The following is a 16,378-nucleotide window of genomic DNA, read 5'->3' on the forward strand; positions in this document are numbered from 1 at the left end:
AGCCTACTTACTTAGAAACATATGCTTTGTTTAGTCAATATATGAGTACCAAAATTGAAAAGCATGTATTCAAGGCGAAAGGGTGTGCATTTTCAGAACTTTTTTCAGAAGCTGATGTTTGGAGAAAATGGTTGAATTTGCAAAATATATTTAAAGCTGACATTTGAGTGCAAAAACAAGTTTTGAGAAATTAGCATTTAAAGAGGGACTTAGGTTGGGCATTGGGGCTAAACTTCAGAAAATGCTAGTGAAAACTGTACGGTTAAGGATCCGCAGATGTCTTTGAATACAGGAAATCGAAGAAAATTCTAATCCTATTGGCCGAGGGAGCTTTTTCTCCCCTTGGCCATTTCAGATCTGTGGATCCTCAGCATGAGCCATGGATCCAAAAGGATCTGATTGGCTGACTGCAACATGAAAGACAATGTTGCAGCCCCCAAAACCTACTCAGGAACCAAACTGCCCAGTTATTTTAAATTGCTGGGAAAAAGTGTACAAATCTATCTGTGCCTAGGGCTCATTTGGCAGACACTGCTTGAACAGGCTTCACTCGCAAAGTACACTTTTGCTAATTATTTTTATTTAAGAACACAGCGATGACAAATATTCCAACTTGTTTAAATTTAATACATGCTAATGATATCGTCTCTGATCTCCAATGTCCATGTGCAAGTGGGAAATAGTAGGACAAGCTTTGTAAATAGTAAATATAGTAATTTCCCTTCAGACTGTCCTCTGCCCCAGGCGTGTGGAGTCTCTGTGATTTAGTACAGGTTCAACAATGGCAGAATATTGTCCACCACTAAGCGACTTTATCCACAAAGTCCTTGCCACAGGAAGGAGCATGAGTTTTATTCTGTGGAGGCGTGTTGTGGCTTCTGATGGACACAGGTGGCTTACAGTTATACCACGTTTCCAATATCCCCATTAGGTGGTCTGGATATGGTCTTGTGCAGAAGCTCTCTTTCTCTGCCAAGAATTCCATTGCCTTCTTAGAGTTATTATTACTTTTCATCCGGGGTTTGCCAAAGGATTCAAAGAAATGCTTCATGTACTTTTTGGCAAATGAATGGTTCTGCTGTACACAGGCCTCTTCGAAGAACTTTTCTTCCAGGTCAGTATAACAAGCCCAGTAACGCGCTTGAATACTCTCTGTACTGGTGAACAAGGGCCCTAGGAGGCGTGCTAGGGCACCAAGGAAGATGAAGAACAGAACCAGGCTCCATCCAAGGGCCTAAGGATGAAAAAGGAAACAAACACAAGTATTATCAATGTGGCTGCTGAGGGTATGCTGACAGCGATTCACTCACACCACAAAAACTGTGATATAAATGCGAGAAAGTGATGGCTAACAAATATCAAATAATCTCAAAGCAACAAATATATCAATAGAGAAAACAATTATCAGGAAAAATAGACTTGTGCACGGTCAGACGTCCATAAGGTGAACTTTATCTAGGTCCATTGTATTGACTTTTCCCACTAATTCAAGAACTTCAGGGGACGTATTACCGGATTGTCCCACGGGCACAATGTGTATTTACGCCCACTTTGTGCACCCCTGGGGCACTTTGGTATTACAGAAGGGGCCACAGACTCTTGTGCCTCCCCTCTTGTAATATCGATAGCGCTGGCGCACATAAAGTGGCACTGTTATCATCAGAGGGCGTTCCCTCATTTGCAACCTCCTGCAAGGGGATCTCTAACCCCTCTAAAAGTGCTTGCGGGTTGCTGCCTGCCCAGTGAAAGATGGAGTGGCTTCAAAGCAGCCACTCCATTTTTCATAGGAATGCCCTGCTCACAGGGCAGGGCGAGTTCGCGACTGCCCTGAGGGACAGCATATTCATGCTATTATGGTGCATTTTCATTATTTGCACCAGGTGCCCCTTTTAAAAGGTGCGTCTGGCACAAACAATGAAAATGCATCATACATTTAATACAGCCCCAGAAGTTCAAAATTTCATGCAAGAAATCGCCAACTCTTTGGGGCGAACATGCCATGAAAAAGTTCCATGGGGGACGAAACATGTATCGGCTGATGATCATGTACTTAGTTGGAAGCATGTAAACACACTAAAGACAATGAAAATATATCACAACCTTGAACTTGTGGATTGACTTTTCTGGTTATTCGTCCTCTAACATTGTTATGTATACAAATTGTTGGAGTGCTACAGTATATAGTTTTAAGATATTGTGGCTCTTCGTCTTTGGAGTAACTCCATCATTTCCCCTGCAGGAAGCTGGGGCATGTGTTGTGGTAGCATCAGTCTTTAAACAAGTATCCTTTCGGTATACATTCTACCCTGACTAGTTTGAGTACTGTGCGACATATGTTGTTATTGTCACAGCTACCTAAATGTATTTAACAGCCATTCATACATGCACTCTGTGGGGTCATTCGTGCATGGTACAGACTGGCACTATTGATGCATATTACAGTCTGACACTCGTTACTGAGCCTACTTATACTTGTTGCAAATGGGGTCCACTGATAAGTGTCACAATCTTATTTTCTATTGTCATTGGTGACGATTATTGTCTATATCCATTAAGGCACATTACTGGTTAAGCCAATTGATGCATATTCCTTTCTGTGGCCATTTATGCGTATACTGCCGGAATAATGACACATAAATGTCTAGGGTAATGGATTCATATATAGCCTAGGTCCACAGATCCATATAATGTGTAGGGGTCAAAGGCATATTACTGACTTGGTCATCTGTGTACAGTGCTATAAGGGGACACAGAAACACACTACTGCCTGAGTACATAAATGTTTATTACAGTCTGGGTTAATAGGTGCATATAAGGTCTTTGCACATTGAGACATATTACTGTGGTTGGAAATCCTCATCACTGCCCACAGACAATGATGCATGTACTCCCTTGTGCCACTTGTGAAAATAATGCCTAGAGCCAACAATGTATTCATTCTCTCAACCATTATTCCATATGCAGATAGAGGATTTTGATGGATATCTTTTCTGAGACCATTGTTACTCATGCTGCATTAGGGTGACATTTGCCTTTTAAGTGATGGTCTGTTGTGTACATCTAGCATGGATACCTTCATGTGTTATCCATTTGGTGACTTTTTGACAATGTGTTAAATTCAGTAGGAGGTCAGAATTGTACTACTTTAGTTGATGTCACTTCCTGTGATGTCATTGGAGAAGGTAGGTAATCCAATGTTAATTCCAGTGAAATCACTGATTCAGCTAAATTGTGACTCGCACCAAAGAATTTTGAAAAGTTGAGGGTCCTGACGTAAATATGTAATGAAAATTGTGAATTTGTCTGAATAAGATATATTTTTTTTAATTTGTTTATTGGTATTTCACACGTATACATCTTGAAATATATTCTGGAACAACAATGTCAGCATACAAAGTGTACTTTTCATCAACTATTTGTATTGTGGTCTGTTCTCAGGCCGTTCTATTTAGTAGTTCCAGAGATTCTATTATAGATAACATTTTCATTTTATTACATATCTTTTGAGTATCCTCATACAGTGAATCACTAATAAACATAACAACCATTAACAAGATCCCCCCTGAACCCCCCACCCCATCCCTTCCTGATCAGTATCTGTCCGGAGACCCAACCCTATACAAATTTATTTCAGTTTGTTCTGGATTGTTGGATTATTCATGTGCCACACAATTTGTACAGTGTAGTTACAGGCCTTCCCTTCCTGTGTGCTCTTGAGAAATCGACTCCTGACCTTTCTGTAGATCCATCAACATCGTGGTCGATGCCAGTCGGTCCTCTTCAACTTTTTCATCCTTTCTTACAAATTTCATTTGGACCACCGCTACGGTTGCCCATTCACTCATATCTATCATCCAATTTGTAAAATTCGGTGGTTGTGCCTGCATCCATGTTATTCTATACATCTTTTGGCTAAAACCAACACCAGATTAACAAAGCGTCTGCTTAGTTTTTTGTTTTTGGGCGTGGGCAATAGTCCAAGCAGGAACTGTTTAACCTTTTTTTAGCATAGTCCAACCTGCCGCTTCTAGATTCAATACCTCCTCCCAGTAGGGGTGTAACAATGAACAGTGCCAAATCATGTGGAGGAAATCTACCCCTCAGGTTCCACATCTAGGACAGCAATCTGAACGGGTTTGATACATTGCGTGTAATGTGCATGGAGTAAAATAATTTAATGCACTACATTATATTGGAGGAAATTAAATTGTACATTTGCACTGACCTTCTGCACCCCTTCATACACCCTTTTCCATTCATCTGCAGTCAAGGATTCGTCCATTAGCTTTTCTGCTGAAATGGTAATAGCGTTATGGGCAGGTCCTCACGGAGTGCCTGGTAAAAATGTGAGACTAGTCTACCCCGGTGCCATCCCCGTGCCATGGAGAGTAAAGTTTGTAGTATGTTGGTGGTGGGGGGGTTCCTCTGGGAAGCCCTACACTGGATATTTTACCATATTGGAGAAACTGGCCTATCCCTAGGTCAAAGGTGTACCATGCCTCCTTCCAGGACAAGAACTGTCCATTTGCATAGAGATCTCCGAACAACTGGCAGCTGCCATATTTCCAGCGACGAACAGACATAGAGTCTGCTATGGCCTTTAAGGGTCGGATCGCCCATAAGGGCATGTCAGGTGAGTACATTGCACGTTGCATGACCACATCCTCCCATGCTGTCGCCACATGTCGTATTATATAAGGATATTTCTCAGGAACTCGCCCTCCTAGCATTACCAGCTCGGCCAACGAACTACCACCATAAGTGCCGGCTAATAGTGATTTCTCCCAGTTTTTGTCATTATCTAACCAGTGGATTGCATGTTGAAGGTGGGAAGCCATGTAATAAAATTCAAGCCGGGGTACCTCCAGACCTCCCCGCTCCCACATTCTCTGTAGGGTCGCTAATCGCACTCGTCTGCGTTTGATAGCAGGTCCCCGATGAGACTCTCCAGTGTGAGGAAGTGAGATCACGGAATTAGATAGAGGGCATGTTGCAATGTATACAGACAATGGGGCAAAACAATCATTTTAATGATTGCAATGCATCCCATTAGGGATAACTACAGAATTGAACTGACCCCCTCAAACCCGGTATTACGCGACTAATATTAAGCTCATGATATGTGCCAGATGAATACCCAAATATCGCTCTCCTTTTTCTGCCCAAGGTAACTCAATAGATGGTCACAATGCGGTGAAATCTGAGCCGTTCTACCCAGTGGGACCAACCATGGACTTTGTACGATTAATATGGATCCCTGAGATCATCCCAAACCTTTGTATTTCTGATAGTAGTACTGGAATGGATCAATCCGGCTGAATCAGATAGACTAGAGTGTTGTCTGCATATAAGGAGACCTTGTGAGTGGTGTCCCCCAACTGTACACCCCATGGCTCTATCGAATCTCTTAGTCGAATGGCCATTGGCTCCATCGCTATTGCGAAAAGTAGGGTAAGAGCGGGCTTCCTTGTTGGGTGCCACGTCATTGTGCTAATTGTTTTGATACCATTCTTCCTATCCATAGTCTAGCTGTGGTGGCTGCGTAAAGTAGATGAATCCATTGAAGATAGGTGTCACCCACGCCCATTCGCCTAAGGACTTGCCACAAATACGGCCACTCCACAAAGTCGGACGCTTGCTCGACATTTAAGAGCAGCGCCTACTGTCCATCTCCATTAATCAAGGGGCCTGCCATATGTGTGTCTCAGGTTACAGGCCCTGTTCCTGCCAGGGATAAAACCCACCTGGTCGGAGTGGATTAATTGCGACACCATCGGGAGGAGTTGATCCGCCATAATAATGCTTAATATTTTCATGTTACAGCAAACAAATGATGGGCAGAATCCTGACAATGCAAACATTCTACCCCAGTCGAAAGATCTTGGTTAAATCCATTGTTCTTTTGTCCACTACGCCACCCCAGTTTGGACCCAGCCATATGCAAATCAGTCTTGACCCTGGTCCCCATGGGAACAGTCTAGACCGAACTGCCAGGCGAGGTTCTCCCTGGACCGGAAACAAGCATCCTGGGACCGGTTTCAGGGTATATCACCCTTCTTCAGCCAGGCTAGCTCTCCCCAATAAGTCGTCAACATGGGACAATCCCTTCCTTGCTGCATCTCTGGCAGAGCGCTGTGGTCACATTAAAATATGTGTTAATTTCTGCTGGAGTCAGGTATGCCCTATGCAGAATAAAAAATGGAACCAGCTGGAATCGATTATTTCTAGTGCATTTCCAAGGTCGTTCGATCAACTCAGTCCACACCTTCTAAGGGATCTCTCTACCCAAGTCCTCCTCCCATTTGTGCTTCAGCTCCACCAGGGGAGTGAGTCTCTCTTCCGTCATCCGCCATCCGTGACTGCCTTGATGGTACCTGCTGCTAATACTACATATTGGCAAACCATGGAAGTCTGCGATTCAGAAAGACACTCCCCCCAGTGTTTTTGAATGGCCGCTATTAGGGCCGAATGGAGCAGATAATCCCCGCAAGGCAGATTGTGTTGATCCCTCAGAGTCTCGAACGGTAAAAGGGCATTATAGTCATACAGATCGCCTAACGCTGTCAGTCCCAGGTCGCTCCATCGGTTGAGTGCCGACCAATCACCCCCATGTGGAAGTATCATACACAATATTTAGGGTGGTTGATCAGAGTCCTGCGTTGCTCACCGTATTAGTGGCCAGAGCCGGATTCAGCGCCCTTTGAACCGGGGGGAGCGGCTGTGTATAATTGGAAATTTTGTTCACCTGGGCTGCCTTGCCGCCTTTGTCTTTCACCATAGTTAATGCTTTATGTGTGTCCTGGAAAGGGTGTAAACGAGTTGGGGCACACATTCAGATTTATTTATGCAATTGTCACTCGATATGTTACCTGAGTTTAGTTAGGCTCAAGTCCCCTCCGGGTCCGGTTTACAAGGGTGTCCGCTCACCACTTGTTAGGTTCCTCATTCAGTGCCTACAGTCTTTTATATCTGCACTTGGTATGCTAAAACAGTGATGTTGCGCCGAGAATTACCCCACTTATGCTCACAGTATCAGTTTTAGCAGTAGCTCCTGTCCTTGAGCCTCCCCCACACAATGTATGTCTTGGGGAGTTCTTGGTATCTAATCTGGGGTCATTAATGTAATCCTCATAACGGTGCCACTCCTGAGGCGTCCTGAACTCGTCTCACTGGTATTGCTGCCCATGTGTATCGAACCCCCCCAAGGGAAGGTGCCTCCTGTCGTGCAGCGACACGCCCCACTACGTGATTCGCAGGGGCAATCCGGGGCCCCACCAGCTGTCGGCCCCAGCGTGGCAAGACAACGTAATATGCCCTCCGATGCAATTAATGGCGTGGAATGCAATGTGTTGAAATGCTTATGAATTGGGATCCTTACTCCCCTGGCAGTCCTCCCAGGCCGTATATGTCATCAGCAGGGCCGTTCTGCGAATTTCTTTCCAGCCACCTGATGTGCGTAGACGTAGAGACTGGCTCGTGTCGCGCGTCCTCCAGCTGACACAGCTCATGCGCCTCGGAGGCCCGGCGCAAGGTCTCACTCTCGCCCCTGGCTACAGGCCTTACTGTTGTTATTCCCACACTGACGCAGCCAACGACCACACCTTTTTATTCAATGCGGCATCGTCCAAGGAGTGGAACAAACACCGCAGGCCATAGACTGAGTCCAATATCCCCCCTCCCCCCAGTGGGAATTGTGATCTCCGCTACTTTCTGGGACTGTTTGCCGCAGCCGGGTCCTCCGCTGAAAACTTCAAGATGGCCGCACATTCTGTCCTCCTCCCCTCAGCTCCACCGGCTGTGAGTCACCATGGAGCCCGACCCCGATTCCAAACACACATCGAGGGAGGAGAGGTTGTCCCCCATTTATTTATGTGATAGGTTACGCTCTATCGCAAGCAGGATAATTATGGATGGCAGGATGGCCGGAGATCTCTTAACACATGTCCACTCCGCCATCAAGCTTAGCCAAGCCCCTCTTGTCTGAATAAGATGTTCGGAGAAATCATGTGGTGAATGTTTTGTGAATGACTGATGCATTTGAGGATCACCCAGGTGGGCGAAGCTCGAATTGGCATCATATTAGAAGTCCTGGATAACATCAGTGCTGTATGTAACTGGTAGACATATTTCCATGACTTAGGATGATTGCTAAACAGTATAATACTTGATTGATTGATTCATTTTGCAGAAAGGGTTGGCACATAGGGTTATATTTTGGGGTATATGGGCCCTCATTTATGAAAAGTGACGCATCGCTGCATGAAAACAGCGATGCGTCACTTTTCACTGCGCACTCCTTACGACATTCCTGATGCGTCATATTTAATGTATGACGCATCATGTCGCAAGGAGTTACAGATACGTCAGTATTTCTGACGTATCTGTAAGCGCAAAAGTGACGCATTGCTGGAGTGTGTCACAAAAGTGACGCAACTCCAGCAATGCGTCCTTTCACATGGGGAAAGCCCCACGTGAAAGGGCTTGCGTCAGTCTTACGCCTGCTGTGAGGCAGGCGCAAGATTTTGACGCAACAGCGTCCTAAAAGTGATGCAGTAAAATCTCATAGATTTCACTGCGTCACTATTACGAGGATTTTTGCGGGGGAACGCCCCCTCTGCATACATTATACCTGACGCAGGTATAATGTGGCGCAGGGGTTTAAAAAGTGACGCATCTACCTAGATGCGTCACTTTTTAAATATGGCGCAACGAGGCACATTTTTTACACCGCTGGTGCGTCACAAAAAGTGACGCACCGGCGGCGTAAAAATGACGCACAGCCTCATAAATGAGGCCCATGGGTTGGACCTTCAGAAGTTGTGGTTCACCTTGAGCAGTTTGGAGCAAATATTCATAAGGGGATAAGGAAACCGATTTTATGACATGAAATTGCAGGGTAACCTAGATAAATGGTAATCACATTGTAACTGCTGCAGAGAAGGCTTGGACACATGATTCAGTATTTCGTAGGAATAGACCATGCAGTTATTTGGAACTATTCCAATTTTAAAAGAGTGAGATTTTTTGGAAAGAGTCACACTTTGGATTAAGTTTAAGGGACGGGTTATATAATGTTGGAGGGTAGAAGGGAGATTTTACATACAGCTTGACCTTTTCAAAAGAGCGCACCAAGTATGTGGTGGTAGTGAGAAGGGCTTGGGTCAACTGGTGTAGTTCTGACATTGTATTGGCGATTGGCAGGTTTTTTAGTGGTTGGTTGAATCACCAGTTGTCATTGTAGGATGTCTGTTGGATGATAGCTGCCTTAGGCTCTGTGGGTAAGATCTGGGGCTAATGCTGATGGATAGTGTCAACAGGGAAATGGTCGGGTTGGTCTAGTTCAGACGATTGGGGTTTGGCATGCTTTTGAGTGTTTGTTAGCATCAATACTTAAACATTTTAGGGGTTTATTGCAACAGGGAGGTGGATGTCTTTGAATCATAGGGCTCGGGACTGGTGGCGGTTGTCTACGTTTATTAATCTAATGATAAGACAGATGGGGTTAAAGGAAGTTGCGCCCATCCTCTATTGTTTGGCTTTGGAAGGATACCTTAATGTTTGGCAGCTGCGTGAGGGAGACATTCCAACTGTCGTTTGCATTTAGCATTTTAGGGCTCTTGGTTGCAAATCCTGCTGCAAGTTACAATGTCTCTGTCAATCTGGGATTATTTGTTTAAGGTTGCATCTAGGAGTAGAGTTTTAGTAGAAAGGCTGCCTTTAGGTTCAATGCCACCTTTTGCCTCCTGAGAAGTTGATGGGAGGTCGATCAATGCATCTAAATGGAGAGTGACGCGGATCATGCAGGTATTATGAGGCTGATTTCTTGTTAGTTTCTAAATAGTGAAGACAGTTTTGTTCAAATTAAAATCCTGTTAGCAGACTAGTATCTCTTGCACGTTGCTGGTAGTAGAGCAGTATTCTGGGTCACGTTTTACAGGAGGATTATTATGTTCCTTAAACTGGCACAGCTACAGTACATGGATGTTGGCAGGAGAGAAGATAAGGTTTTGGGACTGGTACCAATGCAAAAGCAAAGCTTACTCCAGTCGCACTGTGTGCTCCTTCTTTTCCACTCAGTCCTCTTTCCCTTAGAGCCTGTCCTCTTACCCTTGCACCCTTCTTTTGCATCCAGCAACCTCCCATTGCCGTCCGCACTATCCCTCTGTGTTCTATCCCACAACCTTATGCACCAGTTCCATGCAATTCATTCTTTAGCCCCTCACCCATAAACCCCTTTAAATATGACTGCATTTGTATTGTGTCAAGCTCACAGCAGAAAGGCAGCATGACATCAGCAGTGCAATATTCCTTAATTTAGAGAACAGGTGGCAGCAGTATGTACGTGCTTGTACACACAGTAGGTTCAACATGTGCTGCAGCAGTACGAGATTCCATTTATGTATATTATTCAACTTTGTCTGTTTTGCCACTCCCCCTGGCGTTGCGCCATGCTTGTTGCCTGCCCACACGTTTAGCGGGAGCCGGGAGCTAGAGCATGAGTTGAGAGGAGAGAGCGGAGCCTCATGGACGGCTGACATGGTTCATAGTGGAATGGTTGCATCTACCCCCGCACAGACTGTTATGGTCATTAGTCTTACCGCACTGCATTCCAAGTTTTCCCCTGGGCGCCATTGAGGGCAGTGTGATTCAGCTAACGCCACAGTTGCCTTGGGGGCAGCACCATTGCTGGCTGTTTGTTTGTCTGCTGGTCTGTCTACTGGCCCGCTTATCCCCATCAACGTACCCGAATTACTCATGGAGGCGGGTGGATACGGTGTAAGGCAGGGCAGTGGGCAGGTGGGGCAGTTACTGTGGCGTTGAGCGGTGCAGAGGGCCCTGTGTTTTATATAGTTCTCCGATAAATCTCCAGTTTGCCTCTCCGACTTGCTTCACGCCATTATTGACCTCAGCTGTGGCGGTGAAGGTGGCGGCTCCAGTCAGACCAGGGGGGTGTAAAAAGCAGAAGAGGCCTGTGCAAGGAAGAGCGTTGGGGCAGGATGTGGAGGTAGTTGACAGATGATGATGAGGGGAAATTAATTTAAAAAAGAAAACTACTTACCTTGCACTCAACACATCGCTAACTCGACTGACCGAACCAAGCCAAGCCATATGCTGCCAGTAGTGTCCTGTGTCAGTGATGTTATCCCTTCAACTTTGGCCCCAGGGGATAGAACACTGTACTCAGAAAGTTGCGGTGCAGAGTGGTTGAGGATTTGGAGAGGAAGGATTTTGGGCAGGGGTAAGCCATCTCTGCAAGAACAAAAGCTGCACCCACCTAGAAGGGGTTCCCAGTCCTATCTGTCCCCTTCCACCTGACTGCTGTCCTTATGGGGCAGTCCTAGTCAGAGTACCTCCCTTAGCACACAACATAGAAGAAACCCAAACAGAGCTCAAGATCAAAGTCTGCCACTGGATTGTCAGTAATGCTGACTTTTTATGCATGTAATTGAGGACATATTGTTGGTGCGGAGGATCAGATGAATAGGCCACTTATACAAAACCACAGAATGAGACTGTGTGGTCATAAATTACAGGCATCCAAGCATGGCACTACGGCTGATTCGATTAGGTCACAGACATTGGGCTACAAAGTCAGCCACTGGCATTGTTCCTTTAGGGTTTTTTATAGACCTACTCAGCCCAGTGATAAGAGGGCCCAGCTACAAAGAGAGAACGTGGGGGATGCCTCCCTGTCGCAACCTATAACAGTTTCATGCCTTTATCAGGTTTGGATGCCAACGACTGACTTGTACCAGTCCAAGCAACGGGTAAGGCAATGTGCAACTATAAGGATAGTTGCATGGACACAGGGTAAAGTACTGTTGCAGTCATATCATTGGCCCCTAATGAAGCTCGCTGCACCTAGTAGGGGGAAGAATGATTGATCCCGCTGCAGCCAAAGGTCCCGATCTACTGTTCCATGATGACACTAGTGCCTTACAGGCTAGCATCTTCTACATTGCTCCAGTGGAAAATAACAAACTTTTCTCCTGGAACATTGCAGGTTTGAAGAACAGGATCGCTTATCCGGAATGAGCCCATTTTGTGAACCAATTCGAAATCTGTGCTTTACAGGAGACCTGGGCAACAGGTATCTTATTTCAAACTGGGTTTGTCTGTTTTGATCAAGCTGCCCTTTCAGGCAAGAGAGCCCGACTGTCAGTGGGCTTGGTGACATGAATCAATGTCACACTTGCATTTTCTTCCAGAATAATCAACCTAAGTTTCCCTGATATTTTGTGTTGTGAATTTAAAGTTTTGTAAATGGGCTTCTTTGTGGCCATATGATGCATATTGTAGGAATGATAATCACAAGGCCAGCCAGCAGTTATTTACCTAGTTAGCGGCCGTCTGGCATCTCTCCCACCTGACGCATTTAGAATAGTGATGGGGAATTTTAATTGTTGCTTTGAACCAATTGTTGCAGGGCCTGGTCCCATTAGAAGAGGATAAACTATGGGCGATACCTGCTTTTACTCTACCACCAAATAGGAGGTGGTCAGCTGCTGTTATGCAGCTGAATGCTTTTGTCCTTGAATGGTCTGAGGGCATGCAATGGGAGAACTTCATCAGATAAGTAGGGTAGGGATACATTTAATCAGCAGGGCAGTTCGAGCCAAATAGATTATATTCTGTTGGATATTAGGTTATGGCTCATAGTTGTCGACATGAAAGTGGTACAGTGACAAGATAGTGACCATGCAGCTCTGGACCTCATTCTTCGTTAACTGGGGCTTAATGCCTTCTCTAGTGCCAGAAAGATATTTGATAGGAGGCTTGTCCCCTCAAGTAACTGCCGAAAGCTGAGGTGGAGTGTTATCGGCTCAACCCAAAAGCAGATTTATGTGGTTCTTGTCATGGCCCTGGAAGCAGTCCTATCGCTGGGGGTATGTCTTGGCAGCTGCCGCATAGGGTGACCATTATATAATCCACAATTCTATGTTTTGCACATTTAAAGACGTTTTATGGTGGAATCCAGGTCCCTCCTAGAAAGGCTAAAGTGGCTCCATGGTACACCAAAACTTGCAGGGCTGCGCGCAGAACACTTTCAGATGCCATTAGGCAAGAGGGATTCAGTTAAGGAAGCAATGGCCTTTTATAAAGCCTTGCTAGGCAGGCCTAAACCCTAGTATGAGGTAGAGAAATGGAAACTCCTCCTGTATGCCACAAAACTGAAAGATCATCGGCTGTTTAAGCACACTCTGGCCGATAGGACTTCGGATTCAGCCGCTTTTCTGATCTCTAACATCTTGTCCGCAGCATGGATCAACAATTTTTCGGGGCTGTTCAATGGGGGGTCATGGACAAGGCAAGGACCTGTTCTGACAGTACTGCTAGGACAGTGGAGTCCCACAGTGTGGGGAACGGGTTGCTCATAAATGCTCCGTCTGAACCAAACGGGTGTAAATATCCCCTTTACGTGAGGTTACTGAAGCCATAGACTGGAGCAGTAGCAAGAAAGCAGTAGCAGCTGGCAGCAGGGGTGTATGCTTCGCTCTCCCGATCTGCGTTCCCTGCATGCGGCATCCTGGAATTGCCCTGAGCAGAAATACCCAGCCGAGGACGACGAGGAAGGATTGCTGTCCCGGCCCGCAGCTTTCACTCCCGCTCCCACCTGTTAGCATCGCTCTGCGCCCAGTTCCCTTTAGCCCTGATTTCCGCCCTCATTATCAGTTGGGGGGGGGTCATGGGCTGAGGCACGGTGTGCGGTCACAGATTGTGGTAGTAGCAGTGTGTAGCAGCCCACGACTCCCGTGACTCGCCAGTGGCTCGTGGCTTGATGCCTGGGGGCACGATGACAGTCTGAGCATTTTCTCTTTCACCGCTCACCTTTGGAGGGCCTTTGGAGGGCCTAAGGAGCGAAGGAAGGAGCAGCAGAGCAGAAGAAGGCCCATCAATTCTCTCCTCCTCCATCTCCTCCAATTCTGCCTCCTGCCTCGTCCTGACTGTGTGCGTGCTCTCACCTGTTCTCCCCCAGTGCCCCAGTGCTAGTGCTGCTGCCTTCTTGTTGTGGTGTTTTCACTGCTCTGTGGCTGCTGTGGTAGATGGGTGATCCTGTGGGGGTGCAGTAAGTCAGCTGAGGAAGCGTGGAATTGAGCTGACGAGTTGAACTGGCAGTTTCCTTCATTTTCTTTCATCAGTGATTCACCATGGCAAAAGGATAACAAGCAGTGCAGATTGAGCCTCCAGTGCCTGCAGCTCTACGCTCTACGCCCTTTGTCCTCTTCTTCTCGGTGTCAGACAGACAGCAAGCGGCAGGTAGGGACCATGAGGTGTGGTAATCAGAGTGACAGCAAGGAGCTGGAGCTGGAGTTGGAGTGGAGCAGGCATAACTAGTATACATAGAACATTTGGATGAAAGCTGTGTGATCAACAATTCTACAGTTCCAACTCAGGTTCCGGTGCGCTGTTTGTCGTGTGCTATTGAAAACGGCTGATAATGTTTGGAACCAAGAGGGCCAAGTAGTGCTGGAAGCCGATGTTGTGCTGGAGCTGCATTGGAGTCACCTGCTTGTCTACCTGCCCCCACCTACCCCAAATTCTAACCACCTATTGCCACAGTGCTGCTGTGCGGATTGAGCGGCGGAACTTGGGAGGCTGAAGCCGAAGCAGGTAGCAGGGAATAAGCAGTAAGAGGACTGAATTACGTTGTAATGCCATCTAGGTGTCTGCGCTCAAGTATAAAACAGGAGCAGTCTCTGAGTGCAGTCTCCCGAGTCCTCTCAAGCTTCAGAAAACCATTCGGCGCAGGCGAAATAGGGATCACCTTTCTCATTTGAAATCTTATCCATCAGTAATGTCAATGTTTACAAAAGTGTGAGGTGTTCTAAGCGATGGAAGGGCCTGAATGCAGAGATAAACGAGGTCCAGGAAGTTGAGGTGATGGACACACATGTAACATCAGAGAATGAGAAGGGTATCCTGCCCACTAATCCAGAACTTATGGCAGCTCTTTACCCTGCTGTAATTATACAACAGAACAATACTGGTGGAAAATCTGTACAGCCACCAGGTGAAACAGCTGCTTCACAATTAGGGGGGGGGGGTGTAGTAAATCGGAAATGGAGGTGGATTTGTCGGTGGACAAAGTAAAAGACCCCCCCCAATAAGAATGTGGCAAGAAAAGGGCACACCCCATTATCACCATTGGCAGGATTGGTATCCGTTTTTGACAAACTTCAAGTTTGTTCAAGAGGTAAGAACAAATTTGAGCCTTGTGTTTTGCTACCCAATCTAAGTGATCTGTCATTAAATGTGACACAGTGTATAGAACGTAGCATTGGCCCTGGGCAGGTGAAAATGGAGGATTATACTCTACCGGATATAGCCAAGCAAATGGAAAAGAACAAAGAACAAAGAACTAATGGCACAGCTGCAAAAGGCAGGCGCCTTAGAGATGGATCCAGAGCTGTCTCCGGTTTTAACACCTGGTCAACCACATATGCCTGCTCTGTATAGTAGTACACCTACTAGTTCGTCCCATGCTGTTTTACTAGAACTTTCCGTTGAAGGGATTTCAGGCTTATCAATGGACAAGGGGGCAGATAATAATATTAAATCATTTGAGAAGGTGCAGATGGGGGGTACCTTGAAGATTTTTTACACTTTAGAGAGAATTCTATCTGCAATTTTATCTTTGCTAGAAAAAAGCACAGTAAATACAGATCATGCATTGGATGCCCTCACGCCCATAGTAACAGGGGTTCAAGAACTTAATCAGAACAAGCAAGCCATAAAGAGTTTGGAAATGGGTTCTGAAGTACCCAGTCATGCATGTCAAATATGTAACAGGATGCCAAAGAGTGGTACTAAATTGATGGATGGGGAAAAGAAAGAAGCGAATGTGGGATCTAAAAGCGTCTCTTTAGAGGTAGCCCAACTGTTAGTTTACCCTCAGTGAAACCTCAGGAGAGCGCACAGTTTACTAGTCAAGGGGAAACATCAAATTTTAAAGGCTCCCCAGTAAATCCCCCATTACAACTTTACTCTATTTTTAAAAAAAGTAACCCAATCAACCAAAGCCCAAAGCCAACTGAAGAATTAGTAAATACCCTAGACAGTGTACCTTTAAGGGAGATCCCAGTACTCAATGAAGGCAATGTCAGAATTGGTTGAAAGGGTAAGAGGAAGACCAGGAACCGACGTATCCCTAAATGAAAACAAAAAAACTGCGGTTTCTTTTAGTAAGTGAGGAAATAAATGGTATAAACCTTCCTCCAAGTAGAATGGACACAGGGACTTTGGGGCAATCCAAATCCATACTGAATACGGGTCAAAAGACTGAGCATGAAAATAATAATCAGTAGTTTTGTGCGAACCAGGTGTAGATAGCCGCACAGTGTAAAGAGGGCCAGGAAGAAAGTGGGATAAACCATGA

General features: G+C 45.8%; 1 protein-coding gene across 1 annotated transcript in view; it reads right to left on the reverse strand.

Annotated features, from left to right (window-relative positions):
• Positions 1-652: 652 nt before the first annotated feature.
• The window catches only part of LOC147712008 (calcium homeostasis modulator protein 3-like), a 91,690-nt gene continuing 75,964 nt past the window's right edge, over positions 653-16,378 (reverse strand). The window contains exon 3 of the mRNA XM_086920277.1: positions 653-1,234. Coding sequence (XP_086776403.1) covers positions 803-1,234 — 432 coding nt within the window. The 3' untranslated portion in view covers positions 653-802. The remainder of the gene's footprint in view (positions 1,235-16,378) is intronic.

This window comes from Lissotriton vulgaris, chromosome 5 (assembly GCF_964263255.1).
Source record: "Lissotriton vulgaris chromosome 5, aLisVul1.2, whole genome shotgun sequence".
Lineage (NCBI taxonomy): Eukaryota > Metazoa > Chordata > Amphibia > Caudata > Salamandridae > Lissotriton > Lissotriton vulgaris.